At 40.2% G+C, this 17,495-nt stretch overlaps 1 protein-coding gene across 2 annotated transcripts in view; it reads left to right on the top strand.

Moving 5' to 3' along the window:
- fbxw8 (F-box and WD repeat domain containing 8) overlaps nt 1–17,495 on the top strand; it is a 165,561-nt gene that overhangs the window by 2,492 nt on the left and 145,574 nt on the right. For both annotated transcript variants that reach the window (XM_070887708.1, XM_070887707.1), the window contains exons 2-4: nt 4,618–4,722; nt 5,503–5,667; nt 17,260–17,348. In XM_070887708.1, coding sequence (XP_070743809.1) covers nt 4,618–4,722; nt 5,503–5,667; nt 17,260–17,348 — 359 coding nt within the window. The remainder of the gene's footprint in view (nt 1–4,617; nt 4,723–5,502; nt 5,668–17,259; nt 17,349–17,495) is intronic.

Raw genomic sequence — 17,495 nt, 5'->3', positions numbered from 1 at the left:
AGGCTCAGGTCAATAGATTTTTGGACTCTACAAGAATCAAGGGATATGGGGATCGGGCAAGAAAGTGGAGTTGAGGTTGGAGATCAGCCATGATCATCTTGAATGGCGGAGCAGGCTCGAAGGGTAGGTTCAGATTTCTTGTGTTCACCTATATTGGTAGAATGTACGAGTTTGGAACAGTAGGGATGTGGGAAAAGGAAATCAAAATCAAGATTATTCCATCACTGACTGCTAAATAGCCTCATAGGCCATTCAGTTATCTGCTTTCCCCAATTCAACATAACAAAAAAAAACAGATTATCTGGTCATTATCACATTGCTGTTTGTGGGAGCTTGCTTGTGCGCACATTAGCTGCCGCATTTCCTACATTACATCAGTGACTACACCCCAAAAGTACTTTGTTGGCTGTAAAGCATTTTGAGATGTCTGTTGGTCATGAAAGGTGCTATATAACTCCCAAGTCTTTATTTTTTTTTTAATAGCTTAGCTGCTGATTTCTACAGACCAGGACGGTTTCGGGTCTGATCACTGGTCTGTGTTGAGTTGGGTAGATGGAACTGGGCAGGCAGTAAGGGTACTACAGTTGTCCTCCGTAACCCTGGCGAGGGAGGGGAAAACCCAGCAGTATTTCCACTTATGATTGCTCTCCAGCAAACCAGCAAGGGACATATATAGATGTTGGGTGAGGACAGGATTGGGTTTGTCTGGGATGTTCCCAGAAATCAAATTCTGTGCTGGCACTCACTGTCTAGGCTCACAATTGAAAGAGGTATTGGAATAGGTCTGGCATCTCCAGAACCGGCACTCAGCAAAGAGTTAATGCCTTCAAACGATCAAGTGGGAAAATTGGCAGAAAAAGAAAGGAAAAATTATATCTGTCAATCTGAAAATATATTGGAGTGTACAGGAACGCTACATTGTCAGATGACATGCAATGATATAACTGGAATTAAATATTTGATTCTTGTACAATTTTGGAGCTTTTTTTTAAGATTAAGTTTTAAACTAATTTTGTTAAACTTGTCCTGATTGAGCTGCAGCAGTAATTTAGTTGATGTATGTAAATTATAATTTCTTTTTAACATGTAGTTTGCGTTGCAAAGTGGTTTCACCTTTGTACTTGTGCATATTTTGTACTGTAGTTTGGGCAAGAAGTTTCCCAGATCAAATTTAGGTGAATAATGTGAGACCATCTTCAGTATAAAAAGTTGTCCACCTCAGAGTTTCTTTAAAGTTTGATTTTTTTTTTAAAATACTGACAGAGAGCTGATAAGATGGTTAGCTCTCTACATAAAGAAATACTTACTATATAGCGCCTTTCACGACCACCGGATGTTTCAAAGTGCTTTACAGCCAATGAAGTACTTTTGTAGTCACTATTGTAATGCGGCAGCCAATTTGCGAACAGCAAGCTCCCACAAACAGCAATGTGATAATGACCAGATAATCTGTTTTTGTTATGTTGATAACCACAATAACTACATGCCAAAATGATTCCCTGGCTGTAAAGTGCCCTAGGATGTCCTGAAAGATGCTATTTAAATGCCAGTTCATTATATTTCTTCTTTTTACAATCTAGCTAGCATTTGGATGCCGGTGAACAAAGTCCCATGGATGTGCTCATCGAGGCATGTTTTGCCTGGCCAGAGAATTGCACGAAGTCATCAGTATAACTCCAATGGTGTTTGTGGTATAATGACCTAAAACACTCCAGTTATAAAGTAAAGACTCATTTAAAGAGGGAAATTCTGATGCGCCTTCTTTTTAAAAAAAAAAGTAGTTTTTGTGAAGAAAAGCATGTTTTTCTGTTTTGTTTTGCTATCAATATACCTTTTGTTGGCTTTACATGATTGTAATTGTACAGTCAGGAGGCTTAGTGTTTGTTTTTGTGACAAATATTATCTGCACCAGCAGTATAACTTTAATGACCAAGTTACCAAGCATTCATGTGAACATCTGTTCTATTTGTGATGGACAGCTCGAGTGTTTGTATAGAGTGTGCAGTTGGTTCAAATTATTTTTAAATTGTTAGTGCCTTGTGCTTAAGTAGTTTTAGTCTTGAAGTTATCGACATGTGAAGTGAATTCTCGATTCCACATCTTTGAGATAACTAGGGTTCATACAGTAAATTATGAGTCATGTACAGTGTGTAATTCTAGGATAATGGAAGGCTGGCTGGCACTGAGTAGTAATTCAATCTTAAACATTCTGTTGATCAAAACTGCTCTAAATTTACTCTCATGTCTTATTATATTCTAAGATCTGTTGGATTGATTTGCTGCCTCAAACCTACTGCCAGAAATGCGCTGTTTTTATGATATAATCTATAACAGTAGATGATGGAAGCAGTTAGTATTGATTCATTCAAATTGGATAGATTTCTTTCAGAAAATAACATTTTGGGATACAGTATGTGAGTAATTTTAGACATGACGTGGTAAGTGTAGCATGCTTTTGGGGGGCAGGGGGGGAGAACAGGTGCCTTTGGATCTACAATTCCCAAGCTCTCCACCTCTGGGGCTTTCCTTGCATTATATCTGGATCTGTTGTACACTGATTGTTCAAGGTTGATTGCTATGATTAGTCAACAACTCCATTATTCTTGTACCATGCGACTACCTGGATGGAAGGCGGCAAACTCGATGGATCTTGATCTTTTTTTCATCTAGCAATTCCGATGAAAATCTACAACATCATGTAGATCTAGTTCCATCCTATATGGTCATCCAGGCTGTTGACTGATTCCACCTTGTCCTCCACTCAAGCACATTGATGTATGCATTCCTTCCTCACCTGGCACCACATAAACATATTAACTGGTTATTCACTTCATTTGCTGTTTGTTCGATCTTGCTGTGTATAATTAGACTGCTGCATTTTCCTACACAACAACAGTAAATACACGTCAAAGGGAAATCATTGGCTACAAAGTGCTTTGAGCCACATTATATGAATGCTTTCTCCGCTACATTCTTGTAGGCTCTCCTTCAATTTTCTTCTAAGCTCTTGCGACATATTTCACCTGCAATAAGTAAAACCTCCAGTTCCTTTGCTTAAGTGTTCTGGCATCTTGGATTTGTTTCATTGAATCACATGGAAGCAATGAAATATTGCTTAAATATAGCAATCAATCACAATTAATTTAGGAATATTGCTTTCCTAACCCATGTTAAATGATGTCATGCCCTAAATTATTAGATAGGGAAATTAAATATCGAGGTCAGCAATTATGTACAAAACAAGAATTGCTTTCACTGTCAAAGATCTGAAGCACTCTCTTTGGGCCTAAAGCTATTTTCCACCTCCATTCCAATGAATAATGTAGTACCCAATATCCAGACAAATGTTCAGTTGCTGCAAATCATAGCTTAAACAAATTATTTAACAAAGTAGCTGCCCTTCATGAAGTTGATTGATATAGCTTGAAGTTAGGGCTATTTGAATAAATATTTCTTGTAACATATTTATTACTGTTCAAGAAAAGAAAAAAAACTTAATAGAATCAAAGACTCTTGCAGCACATCTTGCTTTGAAAAAGCTCTCCCCTGCTCTTTCCCCATTGCCCTGCAAATTTTTCCCCTTCAAATATATATCCAGTTCCGTTTTGACAGTTACTGTTGAATCTGCTTCCACCACCCTTTCAGGCAGTGCATTCGAGATCATAACTTGCTACATTTAAAGATTTCTCCCCTTCCCTCTGGTTCTTTTGCCAATTATCTTAAATCTGTATCCTTTGGTTACTGATCCTCCGACCAGTTTCTCCTTATTTACTCTGTCAAAAGCCGCCTTAGTTTTGAACACCCCTATTTAATCTCCCTTTAACCTTTTTTTGCTCGAAGGAGATCAATTCCAGATTCTCTAGTTTCTCAATGTAACTGAAGTCGCTCATCCATGATTCTGGTAAATCTCCTCTACACCCTCTTCAAGGCCTTGACATCCTTCCTAAAGTATGGTGTTCAAGTGAACACAATACTCTTGATCGTGGCCTAAACAGTAATTTCCTACATTACAACAGTGACTACACTCCAAAAGTACTTCATTGAGACGTCCGGTGGTCGTGAAAGGCGCTATATAAATTCAAGTCTTCTATTTATAAAGGTTTAGCATACGTCTTTACTTTTGTACTCTATGCCTCTATTTATAAAGCCAAGGATCCCATATGCTTTTTAAAGTTTTATCAACTTATTTTGCCACCTTCAAAGATTTGTGTATATGAACCCCCAGGTCTCTGTGTTTCTGCACCCTGTTTAAAATTGTACAATTTACAAAATAGATTCTGTTGAAAAAGTTGTCTGGTAAAAGGATAGGCAAAAAGTACCTGCTACAGCTTTAGTTTTAAGTTTTTTACATTTTGAGTTACAAACTCTCTGGGCGGCCTTGCTTCACACAAACATGAAAGTAGGACCGCATTAACAAGCTCCAACATTGGGATTTTAGTTAGGCATTCAATATTTACAGATATAGGAACAACGAGGTACAGTCGGAAAAAGTACTCTGACATCCTCGAGCACAATTCATTCAGGCGCAGGCAGGTAATTGTGTTCTTTTTAAATATCTATTGTAACCTGTTGCTTTGAATTGTATAAATAAAACTTGTACTCGCTATTCTGTTGCAGAATGAAATAAACGAAATCCCCTTTTTTGATATTGACCTGCCATATGAGCTAGCACTGAGAATATTTGCATATCTTGGCAAAACTGCACTTGGAAGATGCGCTCAGGTAAATATAACCGTTTAATCAAATGTATAAATGCAATTAGTAAGCCTTTCAGGTAGATCCAATGACACATTCCACAAATTTTGTGTATTCCACTTTTTGCCTCTACTCAATAATTTGTCAAAGTACACTTCTGTTGTGTTTTTCAACTTTTAATATTTGAATAAAAATGGCAGGAGAAATTTCAGCGTCATTTTAGGTGTCTTGAATTTAAATATTAGAGGTCCAAAACAAAGGTGCAGAAATGATTTGAGAACTTGGAACTGATCAGCATAAGCATCTAAACTCATTCAGTTCCACTCAATTTGAACTTCACGTGAAACTTTGGGATTCAACAAATATTAAAATAAATCTCATGTAAGCTAACCTTAATTAGACCAAGTAAGGAGTTACTTTGTGCAGTTGCAGGGCTCATCCTTTTTTGAATGAATGAATAAATAAAATAAAATACTGCTACTTTTCTCCTCCGTTCCCATTCCGCACAAGGTTGACATTCCCAACCATGAGAGCAGGTAAGTGTACTCTGGTAAGGCCTCTGTTAAAAAGGCGTTTTTTTTTAATGGATTCTAGGAAATACAGAAATAATCTAGGCCAATTGACTTTTTGATTTTGTTGGTATTCCCTGATGAAGAAAGTTGTAAGCATAAATCTGGGTTATTGCACATTTGCTAGATAAAGGTACTGTTGTTGTACGCTGCAGTTTGTTGGCATATACATATACCGCTTTGGCTACATAGGGAATGTTTGATCTTTATAACAATACGCAATGCTTTTGTTTCTCAGGTGAGTAAAACCTGGAAGATAATTGCAGAAGATGAGGTGCTTTGGTACAAGCACTGCTTGAAGGAAGGCTACCAGACTAAAGCAGACATTGGCGACTTCGTATGTTGGAAGGCTGTTTTGCGCGATTCCCTGAAGAAGGAACAAACATTGCGAGCCAACTGGAAGGTAAATCTGATCATTGCTTAAACCGTTATTAGTTATGTTATACTGCAGCTGAACGATGGGCATTAGCAGCTAAATCGGGCTGTCTATATAAAAGTATTGAAACATGACTGTCATACTTCAGATGTCACACTTGATAATTCTATGGCATATTTTAAACAAAAAAGTCCCATCATTTCCAATCTACTGAGGAAGTTTCCCAGCAACAGAAAATAGCTTCTAATTTACTTGGAGTACAATTGCCTTTTACTGACCTCAGTAAAGCAGAGAAATTTGACTGTGTGACCCTAAAGGAACACATCAAGTTGCACACCTCTGCACTTAAGCAACAGAATTATATATTTTGCGTATAATGCTTTTGTTCTCTTAAAACCGCACATCATCCTGTGAGCAACACCATAAGTAACAGTGGAGAATTCCTGATCTGTGCTGAGTTAACATATCTCAGCGGGGGTAATGATGAGGGTACTGCAATTGGCCTCCACATTCTCTGGGTAGTGGAGTTGGCGATTGGGGTGGAGGGGGTGTAAAATTACCTGGCTTCTGATTCTCTAATAATATCTGGGTATCTGTAATGAAAATGCAGATGCGTGAATGATGGGTGAGTACGGCTGATGCACCCGGCTGACATTCGCTGCTCATACACACACTTGAAGATTTGATACTTGGATGAAGTATCCAGCAATCTGATGATACCTGTGGAACTGTGCTCTGCATGAGTCACTGCTGACAAAATGTGGAGTACACAAAATGTGGAGTAGAATGTCAATTTTTCCCATTTATTTATTTTGTTTTTTTAAAAAATGGAGCCAAACCACAATTGTTTCTTTTTTGTTTCACACTTTTTTTTTCCCTCTCACTCTCCTCTCCCCAGCATGCTCTAACTGGGATGTTGTTCCACAGAACCGACTACCCAGCTATACCTGGCTCAAGTTACCTCTCTCTATTCATGTGTGAGTAGTCTTGATGGTGACTTGGAAAACTATTCAGTTAGAGAGCCATCCATAGCTCGGCCAAATTCTATCCTCCTGTTCTGCTCAGCGATGAGCTTTCAGCAATGGTTATTGGGTTGCAGTCGAGCAGGAGGGCTAGCAAATTCCGCAATCCCTAACAAGGGGTGCTGAAGTTAATTGTGGTAACTTCACTGCTGCTCTGACTAAGATCAGCTAACTCCACACAAACGAGGAATCAAACCTGGAACTTTTGTGATCTGTATGGCTCAGCTACTCACTAGATAATTGTGCTGAGCCATTGAGAGAGTTGTTTTTGATTACCAGTGAAGTTAATGTTTTTCTCTTTGCATGTGTTCTATCAGGGCATTGTACAAAAACAGAATCGTGCACGACTTTTCAATTCCTCTCTTTTTATATATAAATAAATAAATAAAAATTAAAATGAGGGTATTGGGAAAATTATAGTTTTCCTTTGTGTGTTATTATTAGTCTTGTTTCTGTTTTTTTTATTTTTTGAAGTAGATGACAATTGTCCTAACAAACATTGATGACATCATTGGAGAACTCCTTGGGAGGAGTTTTCTGTGTCTCTCGGTATGAGGGAGCCAAATTAGATTTAAGTAGATAATTCATCAATCGGAGTATTTCAACAATCTAGTATCTTCTACAGTGTACAATCATTTATCTTCCTCAGACTATCCAATCCATAACTCCTTTTCCCAGCTAGTTTACTCAGGAGGTCATTAGTGCTCACTATTTAAAGTAAAATATTCAACGTCAGCTATTAGCAATAAAACTTAAAGAAACTGATGTTAATTATTAGCATCTATATATACATTTTTGAAAGGATGAGATTTATTTCTTTCTTAAAATTATGTTTTCTTCCTTTTCTGAAGGCACTGATACTTACTGGGATACAATTCCATGTGTGGCAGCCATCCTTCCATAGTTCACCCAGGTGGCCATTTCACCTCCGGTCCATACACATATTATCCAACAAGGCTCACAGGTTAACGATCAGAAATGGGAATTCTACCTGAATTTTATCCTTCTTGGCTCCTATGTACTGAGGCCAATTGTACCGCCCCCTCTGAGATAAGCGAACTCTGCACACACTGGAGAATGAACCTGGTAATGTCCTGTCTGTAGGTCTTGTTTCAACCCCAGGCAGTTTATCTGTTGAGTGATCAGGAGAGGACAATTTTCCCTTTTTGAACTTTGTATGCAACATCTTTTCTAGCTTAACTCCGTATCAGTAATGATGAAGCTGACTCTTGTCAACTTTCGTTTATGCTGATCTTTCAAAGTATTTACTGTTTGAATGTAAATTTTGAGCACTTATTTTGTTTCTTTTGCTAGTTTAGAGGGCAAGTTGCAGATCTGTTTCCGCATGGTGATAGACTATGTTAGGACATTTGCAGTTCATGAAATAATGGGTGCCAGCTGTGTGTCCAAGTAGACCATACCGTCTCTTCTTTTTGAGCCCCTAAATTATTCTTGGTCCTAGAAATTAATGACCTGTCTAGTGAATTGGAAAATGTGTGGAGGATGACCTCACTGACACCAGCACATCTGAGGAGGTTTCATAATGGCTATTCATTCATGCAACAAAACAAAACCAGCTTTTAACACCGAATGAATTACACTCCTGCACAAAATAGCATATACATCATATTTACCAAGAATAGTCCCCCCTGCCCCCAGGCATTTTCAGTAAGTCATACTGCAATGTGTACTTGCAGACAGTGGGAGATATAATACAAGTGAGAAAAAAATAATGATTAATGTTGATTGCTCAGTAAACTCATTACAGTACAGTATAATATCATTGTTAATATCGGAGCCACCCCAATTGTTCATAAACTTCACAATTCTTTTTCAGAGTTACAGCAAATGCTCCATGTGCTCTCTTTAAAATGTAAATAATTATCAATTTTCATCATGTACATTTGTATGCATATCTCTGGTAAAATGTTATCTTAATAAAATATATCTATAGTGAAAAAATGGTTCCAAAAATATTTAGTTGTAAACCTGGTTAGTGTACTTTTGGGAGAAGTAAGGAAAATAATATTCTTTGTACTCTCTCAAAAAAAAATATAACCCCTTGAGAGCAAGAGGATTCTGACTCATTTTATGTTTAACTCAGAATCTGTCATCTGTTTCTAATTCAGCTTTTTCAGAGGTATTGATATTATCATGGATCATGCCAGTTCCAAGAATATGCAGTTTGTATAAAGGTGACCGTTTCTCTTTGCCCTGACTTATAACTTTGTGATCATCAAAAGCCCATAGAATGAAGAATGATCAGCAGCATGAACACACCAACAATATGATCTTAAAATTGACTTCCTGCTGTGAAACCTTGAATATTTTTATAATGGGTGGGTGGGCAGAGGAAGAAAAATCTAAGCTGGCTGGCTCATTTTGCTTCTGTTGGCAAATCAGCTATAAATATAATTTATAACAATCTAATTTGGAATACAAGATGCTTTTCTGTTCCAGCAGAAAACATATTTGAATGTTCATTACAACTAGCACTAAACAGGATCGTTTTCAAGATTATTTTTAGAATGCAATGCTGAATGGGCCTGTGAAAAATTTGTCTTCATGGGTTTTTACCATATTCTAATTTATGCTCTCATTGCTTATGTATCTCATTGCTGTTTGTGGGACTTTGCTGTGCACACATTAGCTACCATATTTGCTTATATATGCATACATAACAAAAGTGACTACAATTTAAAAGTAATTCTTAGCTGTGAAGCTCTTCGGGGCAGTGTAGAAATGCAACTGCTTTCTTTTCTCAATCAAGTTATTATTTCTTTACACCAATTTATCGATTTTATATATTGTATTCTAGGCACCGTCTTGTGCGTATCAATCATTGCCATACTTCCAAATAAAATGGTATGACACTCCAGAATAAATCTCGCAGCATCCTACCGCTTCAGTTAAGATGGGTTTAGGATTAGGGTACAGTCCAAATACTACTTTTTCGGGCCCAGTGGCCAAGGACCATTTGCACAGGCAAGCCTATGCTCCCGATGAATTGAAATACAACCATATTAATGAACCTCTTTGCCCATGAAGTATGCACTGAACTCTTCTCTTAGACAGTCCCTCGGAGTCGAGGATAACTTGCTTCCACACTGAGTCCTCAGGTGACTGAAGAGTCCAATGCGGGACCTACAGTCTCTTGTCACAGGTGAGGCAGATGGTGGTTAGAGAAACGGGAGGTTGGGGAGCCTGGGTTGCCTGCCTCTCCTTTCACTGTCGACGCTTGGCTTCAGCTTGCTCTCGGCGAAGAGACTCTGTGTTCAGTGCCTTCCCGGATGCTTTTCCTACTTTGGCCAATCTTGGGCCAGGGATTCCCAGGTGTCGATGGGGATGTTGCACTATTTCAAGGCGGCTTTGAGAGTGTCCTTGAAACGTTTCCTCTGCCCACCTGGGGCTCGCTTGCTGTGTCTGAGCTCCGACTACAGCGCTTGTTTTTGGAGTCTCGTGCCAGGCATGTGGACGGTGTGGAGCTAATCGAGCGTGGTCAATGCTTCGATGCTGGGGATGTTAGCCTGTGTGAGAACACTGACATTGGTGCGCCTATCCTGCCAGTAGATTTGTAGGATCTTGTGGAGGCAACATTGGTGATACTACCAGTGTCTTGAGGTGCCTGCTGTACATAGTTCATGTCTCTGAGCCATATAGGAAGGCGGGTATCACTACTGCTCTATAGACCATGAGCTTGGTACCGGGTTTGAGGTCCTCTCTTCCTCAGGCGACGAAAGGCTACACTCGTACTCTGAAGGCGGTGTTGGACCTCGTCGTCGATATCTGCCCTTGTTGACAGTAAGCTCCTGAGGTATGGAAAATGGTCCACATTGTCCAAGACTTCGTCATGGATTTTGATAACCGGGATCAGTGCTGTGTAGCGGGGGCAGGTTGGTAGAGGACCTTTTATCTTAAGGATGTTTAGTGTAAGGCACATGCTCTCGTACGCCTCGGTGAAGATGCTGACGATGGCTTGGAGTTCGGCCTTCGTCTGAGTACTGTAATTCGAGGACGGGACAACCTTGGATCTGACCTGAAGGCAGCGGTGGTTGAACAGATTCCCGTTTGTCCTGTAATTTAACTCCAATCCAGCGGGGAGCTTGCTGAGGATAAGATGGAGCATTGCAGCAAGGAAGATCGAGAAGAGCGTTGGTGTGATGACACAGCCTTGCTTGACCCCAGTCTGAATGTGGAATGGGTCTGTGGTGGATCCATTGGTCAGGATCACAGCTTGCATGTCATCGTGGAGCAGGTGGAGGATGGTGACAAATTTTTGAGGGCAGCCGAATCTGAGGAGGGCGCTCCATAATCCCTCACAGTTGACTATGTCGAAGACTTTTGTGAGGTCAAAGAAGGCCATGTATAAGGGTTGGTGCTGTTCCCCGCATTTCTCTTGTATCTGCCGCATGGTGAAGATCATGTCTGTTGTGCCCCTTAGTGGGCGGAATACGCATTGCGACTCTGGGAGGAGCTCTTCAACCACAGGGAGAAGGCGATTGAGGAGGATTCTTGCGATGACTTTCCCGGTGGTAGACAGCAGGGAGACTCTTTCTGTAGTTACCGCAATCAGACTTGTCACCTTTCTTGAAGATGGTCACGATTACAGCATCTCTGAGATCTCCTGGCATGATCTCCATCCAGGTAAGAGAGATGAGGTCATGAATCCGCGCCAGTAGTGCTTCTCCGCCATGTTTTAGTGCTTCTGCTCCTGATGCCTTGTTCTTCAGTTGTCAGATGGTCTTTTCAACCTCATGCCAGGCTGGGGTTGTGCTGAGATGGTGGTGGGTGGCATACTGCGGGATGGACTTGAGGACACGAACATTAAAGACAGGGTCTCTGTTAAGGAGATCCTCGAAGTGCCCCTCCAGTGGGCACTGACTGCCTCTCTGTCCTTGATGAGCACCTCTTCGTTCTTGGCCAGCAATGGGGTAGGGCCTTGGGTGCTTGAGCCGTAGGTCGTCTTGACTGCGCTAAAGAATCCTCGCACGTCGTGGTTGTCGGCTAGCTGCTGGATTTCTTGTGCTTTCTCCACCCACCATCTGTTCTTTAGGTCGCGGGCTTTCTGTTGGACCTCTGCCTTTAAACGTCTGTAGAGCTGCTTTCTTGCCCTCGAGTTGTGTTGCTGTTTTCAGTCCAAGAATGCCTTGCGCTTGCAGCATATTAGCTCCCGGATCTCCTTGTTCTCGTTGAACCAGTCTTCGTGTTTACTGGTCAAGTGACCGAGCAGACGCTAATTATGGAAGCCTTGAGGGCAGACTAGGCACTGTGGGTCACTGGGAGTCGTCCGGTTGGTAGCGAGGCGCTGGCTGAATAGGGCTTTCTTAGTAGGACTGCACTACAACCATAAGCTCCTGATTTTCCAACTAATGCACAAGTAACACTCCAGCAGATCATAAATCTTGAATAACAAACTACAAATTGGGTGTACTAGTACTGTAAACAGAAGTAAGAGCAAACACAGCAGATGTTTATGCTTGGGTAATAGTCTTTGTTTTAAAATAATAAAATGCCTCTCAATACTGCAGAAAATGTCAAACAATAAGTTTTTACTTTGGATCGGTGTCCATGATACAAAGTGTTTATGTGAATTCGGAAAGGCAAGGAGTGTTTCACCAGTCCCAGCTCCTTGGCTGCCTGGCGAAGAAATGAATCACTGAAGAAACTTTGGATCTGGGGCAACAGTTGTAATCACTCTTTTTTTTTCCTTTTGAAGTCTGAACAGAGACAAAGGAAGATCAAAAGAGTATCTTTAATAATTAAGTAAAATAGCCAATGGTGAATAGCTTTCAAAGGGATATTTAAAAACTGCCTGGCATATTTTGCTGATTATGAAGCTTACTCCTGTGAAACAAAGCAACTCATACAGAAAGTGATGGCCTTTCCTTGGGTGAGCTGATTGCATAGGACATAGATGGACAGAATCAATTAATGCCCTGGTTACTTCTAATACCTGGGTGAACATTGCATCGACCATTTGTTAAGCAGTCCACGTATGCAGAGGTGATTTATCTGCCTTTTATGAATAAATGCTATTTCAAGTCGGGGATGTATATATTTCATTTAGACTAGCTGTTCCCACCATCTGGTAACAAATTAAAATGGCCACAAAGTTGCCTAACTACTAAAGTCCAAAGAAGAAATACTAAATTGAGGGCTGGAATTTCCAATTGCTTACCGCCCGGTTTCTGGGCGGTACTGGCCATTGTGGGCGGTATCAGGTGAGTGACAATTTCCTTACCTGGGTTACATCGGCGGTTTCAAGGTACCGCTGGGGAGTGTAATGCCGGCGGCACCATCCTGAGATCGCCCTGAAGCGATATTTGGCTGAGCGGTGACCCGTAGGTAAGTTTTTAAAAAAATAAATAAATAAAAATGCCCACGAGGATCAACGGAGCTAGGCGGTAGGTGAGTACCTCGGCAAGAAAAATTGTTTTTTTTACGAATTATTTCACAAATGTGCTGTGGTGATTTCATTTTAAAGTGTCATGGGAATGTTTTTTTGATTTATTTGTTTTAGTTGATTTTTTTTGAAAAATTATTTTTCTTTTTCTGGTGTTAGGCCCAACCCGTAGCCGCGAGGTAAAGTTTTATTAATTTTTAAATTTTTCTCCTATTTTACGAACCGCCCAATCGATCCTAAATTAAAATTGCACTTTTTTGCTCAGAATGGGGGTGCACGGCCCATGTTTTTCGTTCGGCAGATTTTCTTATTTTTTGGGGGAAGTTTTCACTGTCGGTAATCTTCCCAGTCTTAGCGGTCTTTTGGGCGGCGATCGGGTGCTGGCGGGCTGATAGGAAATTCTAGCCCATATAGTCTCTTCTGTTTTGAAACAAGACCGATCTCTATTAACACATTATTTTCAGTATAGCAGAATCGCCTCATGATGTGATGCTCAAGTTACTGGTTACTTTTGTTCTTGCTAGCATTTTAGCTGCCAGCCAGTATCCCTACCGCAGTGGCCTGAACAAAACATTTTTTTAAATTGTGCTCCTGTACGTCATCTCTCATACTCGCTCTCACTCTACATTCAGTTTTATATAAAAGCACTGGCATGTATCATGACAGTAGCACAAAGGGACGATTTTTACCTCCTTTATTGAATTTATGGAAGTATTGGTAAGGAAGCTGTTGTCAATCAAAGCCTTGAAACATTTTCTTTGTGTTTCATTATTTTTTTTTCATAGTAAGACGTTGTCTAATACTAAATTACCAACGCCAGTATACCTGGACATTTTACACTATTTGTTCACGCAACATAGTGAGCACAACTATCCATGTTGAGAGAATCAAAAACCAGTAAAGTAGCTGATTCACGACAGGACTTTTTTTTTTAAAGCATGTTCATGAAGTCATGGGATTCTGTTTACAAGCATTCATTTTGAAATTACATATAAATAACAAAAGCAGCGCAGTGAATATATTGTGGTTCAGTTAGGATTAATAATTTCATCCAATTTTAGACTTCCTATATGGATAATGGAGCTTATCCCCAACGTTTATGTCTTGATTATTCCTTTTAATGATTACCTTTTAATTATAGGACTTAAATATAATTTCCTTATTTTTAAACAATTTGGCCTAGAAATTCCATATCGCCCTGTTTGGGGGCGGCAACATCCGGGAGGTGCGAAAGTTTGCGCCAGGTGCAGAAGTCCCGCCCCGCTCGATTTAAATTCAGGTTAATGCCCTGGAAGGAAATGGAGTGCTAAATCAAATGCTCCATTTCCTTTCTGGAGCGGTAACGCAGCGGACACCTCAGTAGCACTCCGCAATGGGCCAAGTAGAGCTGGTGTGCCGAGGGGTTCTTCCTTCAATTCAAGGGAAGGGCCCATGCTACATACTCTGCAAAAGAAGGCGGCACCTACCTAGACCACTGGGGAGTGGGGGTGCCGCACTGGGCTGAGCGATCGCGGCCCCGACCCTGTGAAGAAACCGCATCAGGAGCAGCAACGAAAAGGTGAGTTTTATTTTCAGCATAATGGCCACCTCCCCTTTAATTTTCGTCCCGGTGGTGACCGGCTGCCCGATACGCATCCCCTTGAGCTGTTGCTGTTATCGCTGCTTCGGGGTGAAACCCAATTTAGGGGCCGGGTCAATGTGCCTGACAATGACGTCACGATCTACAGGTGTAGTTGTGCCGCCACTAAACTCCCGCCCAATATGGCGGGAGTCGATAACAACGCCGCACCCGGTCCCAAACACATTTGCACCCAGTTGCCGCAAAGTAGCCCAATTTCTCCCCTTTTAGCACCATTCTATATTCACACATGGGTAAGCAATTTATTGTGATTTAAAAATTATGAATTAAAATGGAGAATAATATTTAACCACTTGTTTAAGATACATGGAACTGCACCATTTTGTATCCTTAATTCCTGATTTACCTAGTCTTCTCTTTTTGGCTTTGCTAGTTGTCTTGCACTTATTCACTTTAGGTTTCTCAATTCAAATAATGCACGATCAATGAGTGTTCCCAATTTAAATGTTAGTGTTTTATGCACAAGTAATAAGATTGATTACACTTTGAGGTAAGCAAAATAATGTGCTGCATTGTAAAAAAAACAATTAGATTGCTGACAGTTCACCTTTTGGATTTCCAATCCCTGAAGGCAGACTCACTCCTCTGGTAGATTATATGTTAATCATTTTAATCACACTTTTACCCATGAAGATTTTGTATTAATTTTATCTTTGTAATGGCGCGGACACAATGGGCCGAAATGGCCTCCTTCTGCGCTGTAAATTTCTATGTTTCTATAATTGTTGCAAGTAAAGTTGAGTTCCTAGTGACATTAATTGATTTTGAAGTAAGATTGTAATTTAATATTCATGTGTATATGCTTTTATCTTTTCTGCAGTGGTGATCTGAGAAAATAATGTATTGTCAACAGATTACAAACGATCGATTTATCAGACATTATGGTTTAATTTTTGGAGCATTACTCTTTACCCGGTTGTCTTCTCAAAATCAAACCCCAATAAGGTGGTTATCGTGGTTTATACCACTATAATGATCTTAAATATTTTATTGTCTTCCCTGTTTCTATTTACTTTCTCGTTAAATATTTTTGTTCAAAGTGCTGATTGACAATTTTGAATGTCTTGGAAGACTCGTTAATATAGCCAATGGAAGGGAGCAGAATAAGTATATAGATTTGAAGTGTTCCGATTGATGGAACATCTGGATTAATGCTTGTATTTACTGAAGCTAATTCAGCTTTTTGGATGGGTATGCATAGTAAATCCTCCATACCAGTTCATGTCTATTGGACTCTCTCTATTTTCACTTTTTTTTCCGGAACCTTATACTATTTGAAGAAAGTCATGTTAGTGGAAGGCAACGGAACACTCTTCCACTAATATAGACATAACACTCTCAGGATAACCAAAATGATGATGGCTCCCATGTTGATGAGACTTCAGGATCAATGCTGCAGTTAGTTTTAATTTGTCCTTGTGATATCAACATACATGGAGATACTCCATTTTGAAAAAAGTAGGGGAATTGGGGAGGGACCCAGAGTTGACCGCTCTCTGTTGGAGTCACAATGCGGTCTCCTCTACATTGGGAAAACCAAGCGCAGATTGGGTGATCGCTTTGCGGAACACCTCCATTCAGTCCCCAAGCATGACCCTGAGCTTCCGATCGCTTGTCATTTTAATTCTCACTCCCACTCTGACCGCTCTGTTCTTGACTGTCTAGACTGTTCTAATTAAGCTCAACGGAATTTCGAGGAACAGCACCTCATCCTTTGATTAGGTACTTGACAACCTTCCAGACTCGACATTGAGTTCAACAACTTCAGATCATCATGTCTGTTCCCATTTTTTCAGACAGCAGCTGTTGGTAATAATTCTGCGGTTGCCATTTACAGCTGCTCTGGACCCATATTTTGTTTCTTTACTTGTCCCATTACCATCCCCTTTTGCCGTGCACCATCATCCTTTTGTTATTTAATATCTCCTACCTTTTCCAAGACCTTGCTCCACTTCATCTGGGAAATCTCCAGCCATATGTCTAAGACGACACCATACTTTTACTCCAAATTACTGCATGTATGTTGTTCCCTCCATGCCACCATCAAAGGCTGATCTTCCAGTCACTGTTCCCTTGACTGCTGATATTTTCAAAAACCTCTTTGCCTTGCTGCCTCTCTCCCAGCCTTCAAAAGCCTCCTTTTTAAAAAAAAAACATTATTATAACTCTCTTGTCCTTTTCCCTGCCCCAAGTTTCTTCACGGCCTGTTCAGTGTTCCATTCCCCCTCATTGTAAAGCTCCTTGAGACAGTCTTATATGTGAACAGTGCTTATGAATGTAAGTTGTCGTCATCAGCATCGTAGACAACACAGTGCTCAATCTTTTCATTTGGCTGGTATTCTTGAGCACACCCAAACTGCATTTTTATATTAGCTCTTAAAGCCCACAATGACCTTCTGTGGCCTATAGTTGCACATGACCAGTAGAAATCCAATGTTGTGTTGACTATTTTGACCAAACATTGTGTTCAAGAATTTGTTGTGAACATGACATTTAAATGTGTCTCATTCAGATTGCTTTTTTTGATGTTCTATAAGGTCTTTTATTTCCAACAGAACCGTATTGGAGCTGCAAGCCAGTTGCAATATGATGTGGGAGGAATATTATGTGATGCACACTCATGCAATGGAATGGTAGTTTCTGGGTAAGAAAATATCTGAAGCATTTAAATATTTAGAGCTTACAACAATATTGCAGAAGTTGAGAATTGCTATATAAAGGGTAATGTATACCTGGGAGTAACTAGAAGGCAGCAATCTCATGGAGGGGTGGGAAGAATCAGATAACTTCA

This window comes from Pristiophorus japonicus, chromosome 8 (assembly GCF_044704955.1).
Source record: "Pristiophorus japonicus isolate sPriJap1 chromosome 8, sPriJap1.hap1, whole genome shotgun sequence".
In the NCBI taxonomy this organism is placed as follows: Eukaryota; Metazoa; Chordata; class Chondrichthyes; family Pristiophoridae; genus Pristiophorus; species Pristiophorus japonicus.
Note: the sequence above shows the minus strand (reverse complement) of the source record. Positions and strands in the feature narration are given on the sequence as shown.